This window comes from Phacochoerus africanus, chromosome 4 (genome assembly GCF_016906955.1).
Source record: "Phacochoerus africanus isolate WHEZ1 chromosome 4, ROS_Pafr_v1, whole genome shotgun sequence".
Classification (NCBI taxonomy): Eukaryota; Metazoa; Chordata; class Mammalia; order Artiodactyla; family Suidae; genus Phacochoerus; species Phacochoerus africanus.
In genome coordinates, this window is record NC_062547.1 from 10,297,679 (window position 1) to 10,317,948 (window position 20,270).

A 20,270-nucleotide genomic window follows, 5' to 3' on the forward strand; every position below is an offset into this window, starting at 1 on the left:
AAAATTGCATTTTTAGGAGAATATTCAGTTTTGGGAGAAATTGTTCCAATATGTCAGAGAGAGAAAGGAACAGAATATAAAACAGCAGGATCCCTGGGTTGCTAAGCACATGGAAGACACTGCAGCATCCTGGCCAGGCAAGTACATTCTGGAGCTCTTCTGCCTGGGTTCAAATCCCACCGCTGACACCTACCGGTCATGTGACCTTGATAAGTTCATCTCTGGACGGGAGTTTCCTCTTCTGTAAATTTGGAATGAGGATAGATCCTCTCACACGAATCCTCAAGAAAATGCACTTCAAGTGACAATGAGATATCACCTCACACCTACTAGGGTGGTCATTATAAAAAACAAAAGATGACAAGTGTTGAGGAGGACGTGGAACCCTGTGCTGGTGTGAGTGGACAAGGATGCAGCTGCTGGAAAACAGAAGGGAGGTCCCTCCAAAACTTGAAAAGAGAATTGCTATTTGATCCAGCAGTCCCACTTCTGGGTAGTTATTCCCCCAAAATTAAAATCAGGATCCATCAACAGTTGGATGGATAAAGAAAATGTGGTAGACATTTTCTACAAATGGAATATTATTCAGCCTTTAAAAAAGAAGGAAATTCTGCCTCCCCCCCCCCCTTTAGGGCTATACCTGGGGCATGTGGAAGTTCCCAGGCTAGGGGTCAAATCAGGGGTACAGCTGCCAGCCTATGCCACAGCCACAGCAACAGAGGATCCGAGCTGCGTCTGTGACCTATGCCACAGCTCATGGCAATGCCAGATCTGTAGCCCACTGAGCCAGGCCAGGGATTGAACCTGCGACCTCATGGATACTAGTTGGGTTCCTTACCACTAAGCCGCAACGGGAACTCTGATGTTTGTGGGTGCTTCTGATCATTGCTTTAGCATAAACCTTACAAACAAAGTTGCTAGGAGAGAGGCCATACTTATTTTAAGGACTAATATCTCCAAAAGGTTACCAATTTACACTTTTACAAGATCTATCTTTTCCCTGTTTTTCCTACCTTTTCTTTCATCAAATCTCTCTGGACTGCAATTAGTAAAGGATAACTGTGGAGGGTGGGGCAAAAGGCTTGCTTTGAAAATCAGAATTTATCCTCATGTTGGTGGTGTAGGCTGCCAATATTGACATTCAAGAACAGCAGGCTTATTAACAGACACCTGCTTCAGCCCCACCCTTAGGCTCATCTGGGGAGCCAAGCCTGACCTTTTCAGGTTGCTATTATGGAAATACACCATGCTGACATCATGCATGACCCCTGACATGGGTGTAGCAGTGTGTTCTAGTGAAAGCACTTATGGATCCATCCACTCATTTATTCAACATGGATTAATTGAGGACCTACTGTGTGCCTGTCACTGGTAATGGAACCAGAAGATGGGAGGAGACTTCCCTCATCTGTACCATGGGGATCACGCCCTGCAGGGGCTCATGAGGAAACAGGGAGACTGCACGTGTAATCAGCTGGGCTGTTTATTTGACTGTTATTGGTGGTTTCTCACCAGGAGAGGCATTATAGTTCCATGAAGACAGCTTGGAAAATGAGTCTTATAAACTTTTTGCTGCATCTCCATTAAGCCAAAACCCAGTTCTATCTAAATACCTCTGTTGCTTTCTCCATCTGGCCCTTGCCACTGAGGGTTGTCTGTTTATCTGTCTTCACGTCCGGGTGATGTGTTCCTAACCCAGCCCTCTATCCCTGGGGTCCACCACAGTACCAGGCACATAGTAAGTGCTCAGGAAATCTGCATTGAATGAAAAAAATGAAGGCAGGGAGGCATTCCTTTAGTTGACATTTGTCTTGCCTGAGTGAAGTAAAGGCTGGAACTGTGTATTGATTTGGGTGTATTTTCCATCTTTTTTTTTTTTTGTCTTTTTGCCATTTCTTGGGTAGATGCCAGCCTATGCCAGAGCCACAGCAACGCAGGATCCGAGCCGCATCTGCGACCTACATCACAGCTCACGGCAACGCCAGACCCACTGAGCAAGGGCAGGGATTGAACCCGCAACCCCAAGGTTCCTAGTCGGATTTGTTAGCCATTGCGCCATGATGGGAACTCCTATTTTCCATCTTATTTATTCCTCCCTGTCCCTTCTTCCATCAGGGCCTCCCTTCACCTCTAACCCCTGCTGTCCCCAGCCTGGGCATCTGCCTGGGTCTGCAAACATGCCAAACAATGGCAGCTGGAACCAGATGCTTCTCTGGAGGAAACTCAGGAACACCTGAAGTCTTTGTGCACCCAGTACTGCCCTTTACCTGGACAGTTGGCCCTGCCAGCAGAATTAGAGGCCAAGGTAAGGGCCATGCTGGGCCCCTGAAAGGATGGGGATGGCTCAGGCATCCACATGGGTCTGTCACCCCAGAAGTGAGACTGGAAAAAACACTGCAGAGGTTGGGTGGCAGAGAGCTGGTGACTAGGGGTTGGGGGACAAGGGAAATCGCAGTTAGCAGGGCTTCAACAAGAGCCCTTCTTGAGCAGAAGGCCACTGTTAAAGGTCCTTGAGTTGAGAAGAATGGAGTCTTTTTTTTTTTTTTTTTGGTCTTTTTGCTATTTCTTTGGGCCGCTTCCCGCGGCATATGGAGGTTCCCAGGCTAGGGGTTGAATCAGAGCCGTAGCCACTGGCCTACGCCAGAGCCACAGCAACGCAGGATCCGAGCCGCATCTGCAACCTACACCACAGCTCACGGCAACGCCGGATCGTTAACCCACTGAGCAAGGGCAGGGACCGAACCCGCAACCTCATGGTTCCTAGTCGGATTCGTTAACCACTGCGCCACGACGGGAACTCCTGGAGTCTTTTTTTATTTTGTGGCCTGGCCCTTGGTATGTGGAGGGGCCAGGGAATGAATCCCAGCCACAGCGGTGAACCTAGCCGAAACACCAATCCTTAACCACTAGGCCACCTGAGAACTCCTAGCATCTCTCTTTTTTTTTTTTTTTTAACCACTTACTATCCCTCTTAGAAGGTGGCAGAGTTGCTGCAGTAATCACAACCTGTTCCTAAATCTGGAACATCCCTGTGTCACATCCTTTGGAGCCACTTAGCCCCAGGTACAGAGCTGTGGTTCTGGAGGAAACTGTTAATCAGACGCTGCCTGGCAGGGCCATGTGACCAAGTAAGCCAATTGTAGTACCCCAAGACCCCTCCACGATGGCTGGCCTGGGTTGGAAACATGACCTCAGGTGGACCAATCAGAGCATCCCTGGTACCCTGATCTTTTCTGAGCTTCTTTCACTAGGGGTGAGATGTCTTAGGGATATAAAACCCTGGGGCAGAAATAGATCAACTGAACAGATCTATCACTATAAATGAAATTGAATATGTCATAAAAACACTCCCTACAAATAAAAGTCCAAGACCTGATGGCTTCACAGGTGAATTCTACCAAACATACAAAGAGGAACTTATACCCATCCTGCTTAAACATTTTCAAAAGATTGAAGAAGAAGGAACCTTCCAAAGATATTCTATGATGCCGCCATCACCCTAATCCCAAAACCAGACAAAGACACCACCAAAAAAGAAAACCATAGGCCAATATCCTTGATGAACATAGATGCAAAAATTATCAACAAAATTTTAGCCAACTGAATCCAACAACACATCAAAAAGATCATACATAGAACACACCTGCACACCATCTACAAAAATAAACTCTAAATGGCTTAAAGACTTAAACATAAGACAAGACACCATCAAACTCCTAGAAGAGAACACAGACGAAACATTTTCTGACATCAACCTTACAAATGTTATCTCAGGTCCATCTCCCAAAGCAACAGAAATAAAAGCAAAAAGAAACCAATGGGACCTAATCAAACTGACAGGCTTTTGCACAGCAAAGAAAACCACAAAGAAATCAAAAAGACAACTTACAGAATGGGAGAAAATAGTTTCAAACGATGCAACTGACAAGGGCTTCATCTCTAAAATATACAAACAACTTCTACAACTCAACCCTCAAAAAAGCCAACAACCCAATGGAAAAAATGGGCAAAAGACCTGAACAGACATTTCTCCAAGGAAGATGTACAGATGGCCAACAAGCACATGATAAAATGCTCAACAGCCCTGATTATTAGAGAAATGCAAATCACAACTACCATGAGATACCACCTTACACCAGTCAGAGTGGCCATCATTCATAAGTCCGCAAATAACAAGTGCCGGAGGGGGTGTGGAGAAAAGGGAACCCTCCTGCACTGTTGGTGGGAATGTAAGCTGGTACAACCACTATGGAGATCAGTATGGAGGTACCTTAGAAAACTCTGCATAGATCTACCATATGAGCCAGCAATCCCACTCTTGGGCATATATCCGGACAAAACTTTTCCTTAAAAAAGACACATGCCACTGCATGTTCATTGTAGCTCTATTCACAAAAGCCGAGACATGCAAACAACCCAAATGTCCATCGACAGATGATTGGATTAGGAAGATGTGGTATAAATACACCATGGAATGCTACTCAGCCATAGAAAAGAATGAACTAATGCCATGTGCAGCAACATGGATGGAACTAGAGACTCTCATCCTGAGTGAAGTAAGTCAGAAAGAGAAAGACACATCCCATATGATATCACTCATATCTGGAATCGAATATATGGCACAAAGGAAGCTTTCCACAGGAAAGAGACTCATGGACTTGGAGAATAGCCTTGTGGTTGCCCGGGGGGAGGGGGAGGGAGTGGGATGGACTGGGAGCTTGGGGTTAATAGATGCAGACAATTGCCTTTGGAATGGACAAGCAATGGGATCCTGCTGTGTAGCACTGGGAACTCTGTCTAGTCACTTCTGATGGAGCATGGGAATGGGAGACAAAAGAATGGATATGTGTATGTGTAACTGGGTCACCATGCTGTACAGTAGGAAAAAAAAAGGTAAAAATAAAATAAAACAAAACACTGGGGCAGGAAGCTTCAGAGTCTTTCATTTCGTGTAGAGGCCTGAGGGCAGAAAGCTGTCCAGTTAAGAGACGCGATCAAAGATGAGAGAAGGGAAAGAGCAGGGAAGAGAGTAAGCTGAGTCTGATTTATTGGGTCCAGTCACTGAGATCTTTGGGTCTGCTCTGGTTCCTGCATCCCCAATCCCCAGTATCCTTCCAAGAAGTCTGCCCTTCCATTGGAAATCTCGTGGAGGTGGGCTCCTCTCACTTGTGGTTCAGACGAGGTTGTCCAGTCCTGAAGGATTACCAGGAATTGCCCAGACTCCAAGAGAGGTGCTGCTTGGTATCAGCACCATTGCAAAGGCAATCCTTTATTCTTTACTGAGAACTGGGCTTTGCAGAACATTGAACCCCGTTCAAGCCGCCCTCCTTGGGCGGGAATGCCCTAGGTGTGAGGGAATGTGTGTTTGGGGAGGTGGGCCTGGTTGTTTCTGGAAGCAGCTCCAGCATTTATGCGGCTCGAGCCAGGCCAATCCTGTTCTGTCCTCGATCGAACACGGTGAAGTACACCTTTAAGAAGACGTCCCCCAGGATCCAGGTCTGGCTCTTGCTCAGAGTATCCCCCATCACCTCAAAGGTGCTGTAGCAGAGGTTATTATTAGCATCCTGGGAGGAGGAAAGACACAGCCATGAGCCTGAGCCCGAGCACTCACCTGCTGCTGCCCAACCTCCGTATCCAGATCTGCAGCTTCTGGGTTTCATCTCCCGCCTTAGGTGAGAGCTGAGTGGCTCTCTGAGCAGCTGCAGAAGTGGGGTGTCCATCGAAGAACCAGGCAGACTGTAGCCCCCCTCCACCCCTCCCTGCTGTTTCTTTCCTTCTGCCCCAGGCTGGCTGTTCTCTCTGCACAGAAGGCCTTTTCTTGCCCCTTTCCCCACAACCTGTTCTTTAAGGCTGCGCTCAGCGCCTCACCCCACACCCCGACACGGATGGCCTTCTGGATCCCTGCTCACCCACCTTGGCCACTCCAGGCTGGGTTGGGTCACTTAGCCTGGTGCTCCCTTGTCTCTAGCCCTTGTCATGCTGGGTCTTCCCCTGGCATCCCTTGGCACAGCCCCCAGGGGTGCCATGGGCACGGAGCCCAGTGTCGATTTGCCTCCACCCCAGAGGGTTTTCTCACCCCTCCATGAGGCTGGGGGTTTACAATCATTGAAATTCCCTCTCTTCCTCACAGCCTTCTTTGAGCTCCTTCAGCCTCCCCTGAATTCCCATTGGGAGCTGACGTGCATTAACGCTCAAGTCTGAGCCAGGGGCTGTGCAGTCACTGTGTCCCCTTCATGCAGGAGGGCCTCCAACCCCTGCCCAGGGCTGGTCTGGTGTCCCAGCTCCCAGAGGGGGAACTGGGCCTTACAAAGGGCAGGTGCAGCCTAGGACTCAGGAAACCCTCTAATCATCATCCAAACCAGGGCACTTTGGAGATGGGCAGGGAGACTGTGAACCACCCTGGTGGGACAACACACTGGCAGTGTCCTCAGCCAACCCCCCTTGTCCCTCAGCCTGATGATCTCAGGGATTCTGTGTCATCCATCCGTGGGCCCTGGTTGACCGGAAGCTCCTTGAGGGCTGAGGCCCTTAGTGGTCCCCTCTCCTTGTGCCTGATACTGTGCCTGCCCGGGGTGGAGTCTCCGTATGGATTTCAGGATGGTGGTTGTCCTAGTCTTCCCTTTGCCTTCAAGAGGCTGGTTTTGTGGGAGGCCCTGGCCCCCTCTCCAGCCAGGGCCACGTGGTGGTGGGTGGTGGGGGTGGGAACTGCAGGGGTGCATCTTGGCCTGTAGAGGGCCCCCTCCTCCAGGCATCCAGCAGCGCTCTGGTGCCCCACACTGCAGATTTAAGAACCAGCCCCCAAGGTTGGCCCCTCACCTTTCGGATGTAGGCATGAGCTGGCAATGGGTAGTCGACATTGTTAATGGTGAAGATGATGTCAGGGTAGGTGTCCCTGGCCTCACACTGGACCAGGTACTGTTAGAGGAAGAGGGAGAGAGGTTGGCTCAGCTGGTCCTTCCTGGGAGAAGAGCCCCAGAGTGACCCTGTGGCCTGATACTTCACCTCTTCCTGAAGGGGCACTGCGTTCATGAGAGAATGGATTTTGTCCACCTCTGCGTATGGGCCAAGCAGGAACGTGGTCCCGGTATCCACGATGGCCTGGCAGCCGCGGAGACAACCAATAATGTGCCCTCTCCAGGTGATCCTGAGAGACAGTGGGACAAAGGGGGCACCAGGGTCACTCTGAAGTCTCCCACCGCTGCCACTGCCCCCACCCACGACTGTCTCCAGAACAGTCCTCCAGCTCTTGTCCCCACTCTCTTTTCCTTTGCTCTGGTCATTTCACTTTCCTTGATTTCCTTTCAGTTCCTGAATACACCGGGCTCATCTGTGCCTCAGGGCCTTGGCACATGCTGGTCACCCTGTCTAGAGGCCTCCATCCCCTTTGGTTGATTTCTCCTCATCATCTGGGTTGCAGCTTCATTGTCACATTTCAGGGAATTCTCCCGCCACCCCCTCCCATCTCCCGACTAGATCAGTCTCCACTCTTGGATATTCTCTGTACACACTTCCTCATGTCTAGCCTGGAGCAGAGTGGTAATTCATTCTTTGTGGGACTCGTTTCCTGAATGTCCACCTTCCTAGATGCTAGGTCTGTAAGAGCAAGGGGTATCCCCAGGGCCCAGCACAGAGCAGATCCACACCATGGGTTTGTTGAATGAATAAATGAAGATATGAATGAGGGCAAACAGAGCCCTGTTTTCTGGTGTCTGAGCAATAACGGGTCAACACCCAGAGTGACGGTGGAGATTCTCTGGGGCAGCAGATGCTCAGAGTGGTGGGCAGGGGCACACATGGTGCCCTGGGAGAGCTTGTCCCCCAGCCCTGCCCCCTGGGCTGGCTCAGACACTGAGGCTCCTGGGCAGGCGATGACTGAGCTTGCCCAGGGGCCTCCAAGGGACAAGGAAGCTCTTGTGTGAGGGGCTCAACTCCTGCCTCTCGTTCTGAGGCCACTCTTGGATCCCAGCTCCCTGGTGGTCCCTGTCATAGCCCCTGTCCCCCTGTGTGCCTGGGATGGGGCTGGGTGAGTCAGGGTCAGGAGGCGTCTTTCTGTCTGATGTGCTTTCCAGTCTCAGGAATGCAGCCAACCTCTGTGCACTTCTGGGTAGCTTCTCTGTAAGGAAACCCATTTTCCCAGTTTGTCCAGGACGTGTGCTGTTTTCCCACTGGCGACCCTGTGCCCTAATCACCTGCTTGGGCCTGGGTAGCTGGGGACGGTTGGTCATCGTAGCACCAGCCTGCTCAGGCTCGTGGAAGTCTCCCTGAGCCTCCTGTCAGGACACTTCAGGGACCTCAAACCATGCTCTCCGCCTGCCTCTCAGCACGGAAGCTGCAGTGTCCCTGGTTGCACAAGCATCTCTGGGCCTTTGTCAGGACCCTGGTCAGGAGGCCTGAGTGATTATAAACTCTGAGAGGTGTGCGTGTCTGTCTGTGTATCTCTATGTCTGTGTATGTTCGTGTGTCTGTGTGACTGTGTGTGTCTGCCTGTGTGTCTTTTGTGCCTGTGAGTGTCTATATTTGTCTTTGTGTTTCAGAGTGTTTTTTTGTGTGTGGAGTGTATGTGTGTGTGTATCTGTGTATGTGTGTGATGGTGTATCTGTGAGTGCATGTGTGTGAGCCTGTCCCTGTCTGTGTGCATGTGTGGGGACATCCCTCAGGGTGGCACTCAGAGGGAGGGGCTTACCTGTCCAAGGCGATCTGCCAGTAGTGGGGTCTTGACAGGGGCACCCACTTGAGCTCTCCTTTGTAGCAGCATCTGTTCACACCGCCAAATATCACTGCACTGCCCTCCTCCTTCCTGTTGAGAAGAGGAGAGGGAGAGGGAGGGCTGAGTGTAGGAGAATAATGGGTGGCTTTTTTCAAATTCAGCCACACACCAGGTGCTGTTGAGGGCTGTGTTTATCCACCCATCACAGGCACTGCTATGATCCCATTTTACAGATGCAGGCATTGAGGCACGGAGGGTTGAGTACCTGACTGGCTAATGAGTGGCCCCGAAGAGGTTTGAACCTGGGCATCCTGGCCAGGCTCTGACCACCCACCCTTCCTGGAGGGCCTGGTCCTTTCCCGCAATCAGCCTGCTGAGAGAGTCCCTCAGGGCACCCCAGACTGGAGGGCTGTGGCTTGCACTGGGCCAGCCTGTCTGTCTTCAGGAAAGCTGAGACCTGAGGTCACTAAGGGCATGGATCAGGCTCACCCAGGGCCAGCTTCCCGGGCCTGTGACCTGTGCCATCCATGGGCCCCCCTGTTCAGCAGGGCCCCTTGCCTGTGCCATCTCTGTCCTGAAACTCAAGCTTTTTCCACAAGGGGTCCCTCATGTTCCTTTTGCACTGGCCCCTGCCAGTGCTCTAGCTGGTCCTGGGCTCCTGGTCAAATGTGAGTGAGGAAGAAAGAGTCCCCCCATCCCCGTCCTTCCTTCCTTATCGAATCCGTCAGCGAATCCCGTTCTCTCCTCCTCCCGCCTGAATCCTGACCCCTCCACTGCTCCTCCTCCTCCCTCCACCTCCCTGGACCAAGTGCTGCTCTTGGCCCCAGGAGCATGGCGTGTTCCATAAACCTTTATTTACCCAATCTGGGTGCATGGCCAACTGTGGCCTTGAGTCACATTTGGTTGATCTTATTCTTAACTATCTTAACATCTGCATCACATAGTCTAGAATTTTTCATGCAACTGAAAGCGTCGTACGGCTGATGTGGAGACAGGGTTTGTGCAGCTCAGACTTACGTGCTCAGGTAGAAGGCAAAGACGGGCTCAGAAATTTGGTCTTGCTTCTTTAGGTTGTCGAAGATGGGGGTGGTCCCTTTGAGGGCGAGGCTGGGAAAGCCCAGGCCCAGGAGGCCATCAAAGACTCCATGTTCAAAGGCCTCACCGGTCTCCAACTGGCTCAGGCCAAGTACCTGGTTCATGGCCCTGAGTCTGCCGATCTGCGGGAGAGGGGGTGTTCTCACGTGAATTTTTAAGCAGGTCTGGCGCTGGACTGGGGTCAAGGGGGGTAAGAGATGCCATTAGCTTGCAGAGAACTAAGCCATCCCTGGGCCCTGGCTTGACCATAGGCTGAGCTGGACCAGGATTTGCCTCCATTTGTGCAGGGCTGTGGATTTCAACCCACAGCGGCTCCTTCTGCAAACACTGTCTGTAGTTAGTAGACTGGCCTTTTGCCCTCGTCCTGGGGGGAGAGTGAGACTCAGGGCAGGACCAAATGCTTCCCACCTGAGGAGAAATGAGTAGAGGGCAGGGTAGCCTTCTCTTTGGCATCCCTGGGATCTGATGGCAGAAAGGGATGGGTTCGTTGCAATGCATGGTGGATTCTGCATCCATAATGAAGACAGATGCCCATTGTAAAAGGTAGCTTCAAGGTTCTTATGAAAATTCTGCCGAGAAACATGCGGGGTGTGTGTGTGTGTGTGTGTGTGTGTGTGTGTGTGAGAGAGAGAGAGAGAGAGAGAGAGAGAGAGAGAGAGAGAGAGAGAGAGAGACAGTGAGAGAGAGAGAGACAGTGAGAAAGGGAAAGAGAATACCCTGGCCCTTTTGAGGAGGCCGGCCTGAGTTTTAATTAGATTCTCCAAGACCGCCTAGAGTAAGAATGCACTTAGCAGGTTGCTCCCACATCTTTGGCCCCCTGCCTCCCCTGCCTGAGTGCCTGAAGCCCTGGGCTGCTCCCCAGGGTCCCCAGATCAGTTTTATTCTCTCTCCCCAAGGCCCCACAACAGCTTAGTCCTGACTGGCCAGCCCAGCCTCACTGCTTACCAGATGGGTGGGTGACCTTGGCCAAGGCCCTTGTTCTCTGCACCTCAGTTCCCTCATCGGTACAAAGGAGGTAATGACAGTACCTGCTGCAGGGGGGAGGGGCTGCAGGACTAAAGCATGGTCACAGTGGAAGTGCCTGGCACAGTGCCAGGCCTAGTGGGGGAACAGAAATGTGTGTGTTTTACTCCCCCGTCTCCCACTGCTAGCCAGCAATGTGGCACCTGAGCAGCAAATCCACCCCCAGACATTTCTCTGGGTTAGCCTTTCTGAGAGTTTGTGTGTCAGCAGGTGCGCTTCCTCCCCAAGGGCATGTGGGGGGCGAGCCACTCGGAACTTTGAGAAAGGCAGGCCCTCCCAAGGGATCTGTGTCTGCCTGGGAAGCAGCAGTCCCTTCCAGGGCCAGCCCTGCCTGAGCTTGCAGTGTCCACATTACCCGAACAGTGTCATAGCCAAGGAATCCTGAAATCTTTCCAGAGCCGTATTCCAACTCGAAGTTTTTGCCCGGGAGGCGGAAGGTGCTGGAGCGGGAAGGGCTGAAAGATCTGTGTGTAACTGCAGACAGAGGAGATGAATTTCCATCAGCTTGCTGAGGTCTGAGGAGGGGGTCGGGGGGAGCACAAGGCGGGGCAGGGAGGGCACTCACGACAGGCCTTGCTTTTGCAGTAGATGGAGGGCACCCAGAGGTCTGATGAGCCGGTGTCAAAGACGACGCTGAACTGCTGCGGGGGTGTGCCGATGCTGATGTTGCCCACCCAGGTCATCTATAGGGTCCGGGGAGGGGTGATCAAGGCAGGCCTGGGTGCCCTGGTCACCCTGGTTTCCCAACGTGCCACCAACCTCGAGGTGTCCCATGGCACCTAATATCCCTTGTGCACGCCCCCACCTCACAGCCTGTGCTCAGACCAGTGCCTCATTGGAGCAGCTCTCCAGTGTCCCCCTCAAGGCCCAGCCTGAGCACGTCCTTCTCCTTCCTTCACCCAAACTCAAACCTTGTCCTGTCAACAGCACACAATTGGCCCTTTATTGCGACATTCATTTATTCTTTGTCTGTGTCTCAGACTGAGATATGCATTCTTGAGAAAGATAAAGGCCTTTCTCAAAATAAGTAGCCATGGGAGTTCCTGTCGTGGCTCAGCACTTAACGAACCTGAATAGTATCAATGAGGACACGGGTTCCTTCCCTGGCCTCACTCAGTGGGTTAAGGATCTGGTGTTGCCATGAGCTGCAATGTGGGTCTTTAGACACAGCTCAAATTCCCCCATTCCTGTGGCTGTGGCGTAGGCCAGCAGCTGTAAGTCTGACTTGATCCCTAGTCTGGGAACCTCCATATGCCATGGGCGTGGCCCTCAAAAGGCAAAAAAGACAAAAAATAAAAAATAAAATCAGCAATCATAACCATAGGGTATTAAATTTTTATAGCATCACCCACCGTAGGAGCTCAATAACTTTTACTCGTATCATTTTGGGGTCTACAGAGGCTGGATGGACTTCCACAGTCTGTGGCCTCAAAGCTGCTTTGCAGTTGGCTTTATTGTTTAGTTAGACATGACTCACCCTTCATCGGTAACTAAGTGGCTCCCTTAGTTCAAAAAGAAGAATCTGGGGAGTTCCAGCTGTGGCTCAGCCATGATGAACTGCATTAGTATCTGTGAGGACTTGGGTTGGATCCCTGGCCCCGCTCAGTGGGTTGAAGAATGGTGTTGCCCTGGGCTGTGGTGTAGGTAGCAGACGTGGCTTGAAATGCCTGGCTGTGGTGTAGGCTGGTTGTTGCAGCTCTAATTCAACTCCTAGCCCGGGAACTTCCATATGCTTTGAGCACAGTGCTGCCCCGCCCCCCAGTCCCCCCAAATTTCCTCTGGCACAGAAATGGAGGTTTACCCGTCACTGGGTCATCTCTGGGCCCAGTCACCACAGACCAAGAGTTGAGCGTGGGAGTGTCTTCTCCCCTGGGTGTGAGGCGCCAGATCCCCCTGTGGTTCTGCTTCCTGAAGGGGCCCCCAGTCCCCAACATCCCTCCTGGCCCCTCCTGGGGAACCCCAGGCTTGACCAGAGCACCAGGGGGCGCTGTGAGCCTTCCTCCCCTTTCACTCACATCCAGGTAGTTCCTCAGCGGGTGACAAGCGATTTTCTGGTTCTGGATCATTTTGTAAGGATGTTCCTTGAGGAAATTTTTCAGCAAGCCTTTTTCCCTGAGGTGTTCTCGGATGGACTTGACCTTCGTGAGAGGGATCCTTTCACGGTGCATTGGGAAAAGGAAAAAAACAAGAGATAGCCAACAGCTGTGCATGTTGTAGAAGGACTGTCACCCTCCATTGTACCGACGCTGTGTATTTTCCAAGCATTGTTATGAGGAGTGTCATCCTGCAAAGACCATGGCAGGGGCCTAGGTTTGAATGCAGGTTCTTTCCTGTAATGTTGCAAAAGCCCTGTGAGCGCTTGGAGCCTCAGAGCCTCCAGTGGCACCCAGGTTGAATGCAGTACCCCCCGCACCCTACATAGAATGTTCTGGCTGTTAAGGAAGAGGACGGAAGTCATGTGCCTTATGTGTGGGAAGTCTCCACAATGGTAGCCGATCCCATCGCTATTGTCATGCAAGAGTATCTGCCTCACAGTAGCTCTGGGAGGAGGCAGAAGGGGGATCGTGATCCTCTTTTTAGAGAGAAGGACTTTGAAATGCAGGACAGGGAGTCTGCGACTTGGCTGTGGTCATACTGCTTGTTAGAGGTCGGAAGGCCTAGCGGTAGGCCTCCTGATCTTTCTCCAGGGCTCAAGCCGAAGAAAGGGATGAGAGGTGGAGCCAGGAGATGGGGAATAAATTGTGCCAATTAAGAGGCTAGCGAATGCGGAAGAATCAGACTTGAAAGGAAAATGAACAAAACCTCCGAGTGTTCTTCATGGATAGAGTCAGCCAGAGAGATGGAGAGAAAGAAGAGAGATCCACAGGTGAAGCCCTAGAAACACATAGACACAGAAATGGAGAGAGAGCCGAGAGAAGACCTAGGAGCAAATGCAGGAGAAATGCTTTCCACAGGATCACGCTGACAGTTGCACGGGATGTGCACGGAACAAATCCAAGGAGTGCCATTTTTCACTTGGGTTGTGATGGGACTGGTGCCCCCAGAGTTGTGCAGTTCTGCAGGCCTACCCCAAGACCCTTGGGCCCCATGGTGCCCATGCAAAGTACTTATCAGTCATGAGAGCTGAGGTTTAAGACTGTCAGGAATGATGGCATTCCCTTCTAACCCCAATGTGTGGAGGAATAAGAGGATGACAGGGCGACAAGAACCCTTCCAGAGCGAGAGATGCTGTCAGTTCTAGTCCCCGTACTTACATGACTAAGCAGTCTGAGAGGGCCACCAGCCCAAGGATCACAAGCCACTTCATGCTTCTTTCCTGGGTCCAGGTACTCAGGAAAGAGGGAGTTCTGGGCATGCAGTGGTGGCTGGAAACTCCTAGTTATATATGCTCTGACATACCTGTATCATCCCCTCTCGGCCACTACTTGGACCTGATAAGAAATACAGACCTCCTGATAAGATCTTAGCCTCCATTGATATCTTTGGCGGTGGACTTGGAAAATTCTCAGAATACAGAGATTCTACTTCTATCTCTTCCTTGGGGCTTAACTGCACAACCAAATCAAAGTGCCGGGACTAACAAAGAGCTGGGAAGATCTTGTGACACTGGAGATGAAACAATGCTAATAATGTGATAAAAATAAGTGCTGGGGGCCATGCTTGGCATTTCATAGTTTTGTGTGGTCTTGACAGCCACTTTGTGAGGTGTGCTTTCTGTCCTCTGTTGGATTAGGGATTGTGAAGAGTTCAAATGGCAAAGTGAAGACTTAAGTGCAGCCTCCTGACATACAAGTGGCTTTAGTTAGGGACCCACGGCACAGATCATGACACCTGGGATGCCCATCCTCTTCAGAATCCAAGGCTAGAGGGAATTACAATGGCCCAGTTTTAATAGTGGAAGAAATGGGATGCATGAATTCAAAAGATGTTTGTTTATCCAGCACACATTAATGGAGGACCCTGTGTGCTGGGGTCCGGGTTAGATGCCAGGAAGTCAAAGTTGAGTCAGACACAGGCAGTCCTTGTCTTCAGGGAGCTGACAGTCTAGGGCAGTTCTCACAAACTCATGGCCCAGGACACAAAGTCAATGAATGGCCTAGTTGGATGGGCACCCTGGGCTGGGGCAGTGTCTACTCAGCTCCAACCAGTGGCTGCCATGCTGGAAAGCAGGCTGGTTGGCCACGTTTTCCAGAGAAGTCAGAAGTCTGGATATTTATGTAAAATCCCCTGATTTCAAATGTTAAGTACTAACTTTTTTTTTCTCTCTCTTTTTTACCGAATAAACATACTATGATCCCAACCTCAAGCACCTGTGTGCTGGATTCAGCCTGCCGCTGTGCAGGTTTTCTTTCTGGAGGTGGGAGTCAAGAGGAGACAGAGAGGAGGTTCCATTCATGTTGGACAAATGAATAAGAGACTAAATGCATCTTAACCATGTGACTTTTCATTCCATTTGTCAAGAAAGACCAGCAGGAATAGATAACCAATGAATATAATAATTCCATCCACTGTTCACTATTTTTTCCTTCTTATTTTAGGGCTGCACCTGCATCCTATGGAAGTTCCCAGGCTAGGGGTGATATCAGAGCTTCAGCTGAGGCTTACACCACAGCTACAGCATTGCCAGCTCTGAGCCTCTTCCTTGACATATGACACAGGTCGTGGCAATACCGGATCTTTAACTCCTTGAATGAGGCGTCGGATCTGACTAGCATCCTGATGGATACTAGTCTTGTTCTTAACTTGCTGAGTCACAACAGAAACTCCACCCTGCACTTGTTATAATTCTCTAATAGGATCCACGCCTTGAAATATTTAGTGTGGAGTTCCCGTCCTGGCTCAGTGATTAACGAATCCGACTAGGAACCATGAGGTTGCGGGTTCGATCCCTGGCCTCGCTCATTGGGTTAAAGATCTGTCATTGCCGTGAGCTGTGGTGTAGGTTGCAGACACGGCTCAGATCCCGTGTTGCTGTGGCTCTGGCGTAGGCTGGTGGCTATAGTTCCGATTAGACTCCTAGCCTAGGAATCTCCATATGCCACGGGTGCAGCCCAAGAAAAAGGCAAAAAGACAAAAAGAAAAATTTAGTTTGTCAAAACAAACACACAGTGAAATAATTAATTTTTAAATGTCTTATCAATCAAAGAAAACAAACAAACAAAAATAAAGACCATTTTAGGCTTCTGCTCAGCCTGAGATGAACAGGGCTACTGGTTAAACCACTATCTTCACAAAGTGAAGATAATAGCATTTTGTGGCTTCTTCAGGGCTCCCTGGACTTGGGTGGTCTTGCCTGAGATCTGTCCAGGCGTGTCCATGGGGGAGAACAATGGGAGGCTGACCTAGTCACTAGCTGAGTGACAGAAGATGTGGGGGCCACTGTATCTTCCTCCTCATTTTTGAACAGGGTTAAAATTGAGGTGATTCAGTCCCTTGGAGGGGACCTGACAGTATCTAGCAAGCCACACATGTATGCCCTTTAATTCAGCAATGTTCCTTTTAGGGACCTATCCCAAAGACACACTGCAAAAATGCAATGAAATATGTGCTAGGTACAAGCTGTTCACTGCAATGTTATTTGTAAAAGCAAAAGCTTATAAACATATCTGAGGTGACCATCCACAGGGGAGGGTCAGTTCAGGTATGTAGGGCAGGTGCACAGCTGGTTACAGTGGGGGTGTGGAGAGGAGTGGATGGGTGAGATCTCCAGGGTATACTGTTTAGGGATTTTGTGTTGTTATTATTATTGTTATGAATGCAAGTGCATTTTTAAAAAGTATTTTTAAAAATGGAAGTCTAGTTCATTTACAATGTTGTGTTAATTTTAGGGGTACAGCCAAGTGATTCAGTTATACATACATGTATATCTCATTTTTTGGGATTCTTTTCTCTTATCGGTTATTGTAAAGCATTGAGTTCAAATTCCTGTTGTGTCTCAGAGAGTTAAGAACCAGACACAGTGCTCATGAGGATGCGGGTTTGATCCCTGTCCTGGATCAGTGGGTTAAGGATCTGGCACTGCTGTAAGCTGTGGTGTAGGTCACAGATGTGGCTCGGATCCCACGTTGCTGTGGCTGTGGTGTAGGCCAACATCTCTCGCTGTGTTTTGACCCCCAGCCTGGGAACTTCCATATGCCGTGGGTGTGGCCACAGAAAGAAAAAAAAATGAGAATTCCCTCTCCTATATAGTAGGTCTTGTTAGTTATCTATTTTACATATTGTGACGGTTTAGGCCTTAAAAAAAGAGGGCCCAGAACCATGCTTATAGTTTGTTGCTTTTACATACACATATAGGAATATTTTCAATAAGCAACAGTGGAAGAATAAACCAAAATTGAATACAAGTTTAATCTCATGGGGGAGGGGAAGGGATGGAAGTGAGATTTTTCTTGCTTTCTACTTTGCCTTTGTAACCATGTCATTGTGTTTCAGATAAATAAATAGATAAACTCATCTGTCAAGCCCGCAAACCAACTAAGACAAATGAACCTAATTGCATCAAGTTGGTGACATAGCCATATAGAAAAAAAATTACCTAAGTGGCTTGAAATGCAGAATTTTGATTCTATATTCAGAGTGAGATTATTTTCTTAGGACTTAAAACAAACAAATAAATAATCTTTTCCTCAAAGCAAAACCAAAACTGAAGCAAACAAACAAATAGGCTAAAGAAATCTGAAACTGTTATACAACAATCTTAGTGGTATTGCTATTGTTCCCCTGAAAGTGTCATATTTAGGTTATACATTAAAGCATGTAAGTAATTTTGCTAATGTTGTTGTGAAGCAAGACTTTTCAGTGGAAAAGATAAAGGAGGTTTAAATGTGAAATAAAAAACCTCCAATTAAAGTGCCAGCATGGCCGAGGGGTCTAAGGCGCCAGACTCAAGAATTCTCCTACTAAGTGAAGCAAGTCTCAAAGAGAAAGACAAACACCATGTGATATCACTTATGTGTGGAATCTAAAGTATGGCTAGAGATGATCCTATCTGCAAACCAGAAACAGATCATGGACATGGAGAGCAGACCTGTGGTTGCCCTGGGGGAGGAGGGAGAGGGGAGGGAGTGGGATGGATGGGGCGTTTGGGGTTGGTGGATGCAAACATTCCATTTAGAATTGTTAGCAATGGGGTTCTATTGTACAGCCCAGGGAGCTATGTCCCATCTCTTGGGGTAGAACATGATGGAAGAGAGTATGAGAGAAAGAATGTGTATACATGAATGACTGGGTCACCATGCCATGCCTTAGAAATCAACACAACACTAAATCAACTCTACTGTAATAAAAAATAAAAATATAATCACAACAAAAAATTACAATAATTTTTTTTTAGCTGTTCATGATTGAATTTCACTGTCATGCTGACATTTCAGAACCAACATCACATGTAATTATAGTCACAGAATAACAGAATCTTGGCATTTGATTGAACGTGGGAGATCAACTATTGTAATACTGCTAGTCTCTTGGAGGAAGATATACTGAAGTCGGGCAAGGCCATGCCGCTTGCTTGTTAGGGGTGGAGGGCCCAGCTCTCTGCATCACTCAGCATTAACCATTATAGCCGGACAACTCCTGAGTACTTACTAGGTCTATGTAATGCACTAAAGGCACCACATGATTTCATGTAATTTTCATAGCACACTAATGATGTCTACATGTAGCTGCTACGACCTCTATTTCTAACCACGTGAAATTGAGGTTTCTCTGCTCTGGGTAGCAGAGGCTGGGCATGAACACAGGTAACCTAACTCCGGAACCCGAACATGGAACCACATTGCCATGTGAATGAGGTTGTATATATGCCTGACTCTGCGTGTACAGAGACAATTATACAAATGGAATGTATGCGTTAAAAACACATATGTGGTAGAGATTCCATGTAACTGACCAAATTTAGAATAAATTTCATTGAGTAGATTAGTTTTAAAAGTAAACTGGTAGTAAACATGAATTTGGCCTTTTTTCTCTCTGCCAAGAGAACAAAGTCTTCTTGAAATGTTATGTTTGACAGCAGGTTATGTGAAGTCCTTTGCCTTGAAGTCATCTGTATTTTCTTTTGAGATCTCTTGTAACTTTGGGAAAAGTATTATCCGCAGTGACCTATAATTCTATCTGACTAATTTTTTTGGCTTTTTTTTTTTTAGTGGTTGAATATAACCATGTATTCTAAAACTTTCTGTGTTTACCAGTTTCCTTTTACCCAATGCTCTTCCTCTGGTCACACTTTTTTTTTTTTTATTTTCCCACTGTACAGGAAAGGGGTCAGGTTATCCTTACATGTATACATTACAATTACATTTTTCCCCCAGCCTTTCTTCTGTTGCAACATGAGGATCTAGACAAAGTTCTCAATGCTATTCAGCAGGATCTCCTTGTAAATCTATTCTAAGTTGTGTCTGATAAGCCCAAGCTCCCGATCCCTCCCACTCCCTCCCCCTCCCATCAGGCAGCCACAAGTCTCTTCTCCAAGTCCAGGATTTTCTTTTCTAAGGAGATGTTCATTTGTGCTGGATATTAGATTCCAGTTATAAGTGATATCATATGGTATTTGTCTTTGTCTTTCTGGCTCATTTCACTCAGTATGAGGTTCTCTAGCTCCATCCATGTTGCTGCAAATGGCATTATGTCATTCTTTTTTATGGCTGAGTAGTATTCCATTGTGTATATATACCACTTCTTCCGAATCCAATCCTCTGTCGATGGACATTTGTGTTGTTTCCATGTCCTGGCTATTGTGAATAGTGCTGCAATGAACATGCAGGTGCACGTGTCTCTTTTAAGTAGAATTTTGTCCAGATAGATGCCCAAGAGTGGGATTGCGGGGTCATATGGAAGTTCTATGCATAGATTTCTAAGGTATCTCCAAACTGTTCTCCATAGCGGCTGTACCAGTTTACATTCCCACCAACAGTGTAGGAGGGTTCCCTTTTCTCCACAGCCCCTCCAGCACTTGTTATTTGTGGATTTATTAATGATGGCCATTCTGACTGGTGTGAGGTGATATCTCATGGTAGTTTTAATTTGCATTTCTCTTATAACCAGCGATGTTGAGCATTTTATCATGTGCTTGTTGGCCATCTGTATATCTTCTTTGGAGAAATGTCTATTCAGGTCTTTTGCCCATTTTTCCATTGATTGATTGGCTTTTTTGCTGCTGGGTTGTATAAGTTATTTATATATTCTAGAGATTAAGCCCTTGTCGGTTGCATCATTTGAAACTATTTTCTCCCATTCTGTAAGTTGTCTTTTTGTTTTCTTTTGGGTTTCCTTTGCTGTGCAAAAGCTTTTCAGTTTGATGAGGTCCCATGGGTTTATTTGTGCTCTAATTTCTATTGCTTTGGGAGACTGACCTGAGAAAATATTCATGATGTTGATGTCAGAGAGTGTTTTGCCTATGTTTTCTTCTAGGAGTTTGATGGTGTCCTGTCGTATATTTAAGTCT

General features: G+C 48.5%; 1 protein-coding gene across 1 annotated transcript; it reads right to left on the reverse strand.

Annotated features, from left to right (window-relative positions):
- Positions 1 to 4,926: 4,926 nt before the first annotated feature.
- Positions 4,927 to 14,180, reverse strand: LOC125125103 (pregnancy-associated glycoprotein 2-like). Its single transcript, XM_047775600.1, has 9 exons — positions 14,080 to 14,180; positions 12,841 to 12,979; positions 11,391 to 11,508; positions 11,181 to 11,299; positions 9,725 to 9,924; positions 8,684 to 8,797; positions 7,003 to 7,144; positions 6,817 to 6,915; positions 4,927 to 5,564 (listed from the first exon to the last, which is right to left on the reverse strand). The coding sequence occupies exons 1-9, from the start codon at positions 14,178 to 14,180 to the stop codon at positions 5,409 to 5,411; spliced, it is 1,188 nt and encodes a 395-aa protein (XP_047631556.1). The 3' UTR covers positions 4,927 to 5,408.
- Between the last annotated feature and the right edge of the window lie 6,090 nt (positions 14,181 to 20,270).

Bases quoted from the DNA above. Each gene is read 5' to 3' on its own strand.
- LOC125125103 (XM_047775600.1), bottom strand. From the start codon at position 14,180: ATGCCCAGAACTCCCTCTTTCCTGAGTACCTGGACCCAGGAAAGAAGC. The intron at 12,980-14,079 runs GTAAGTACGGGG...GCACCGTGAAAG, and splicing joins CTCTCAGACTGCTTAGTCAT to GATCCCTCTCACGAAGGTCA. The intron at 11,509-12,840 runs GTGAGTGAAAGG...CGGACCCTATAG, and splicing joins CGCTGAGGAACTACCTGGAT to ATGACCTGGGTGGGCAACAT.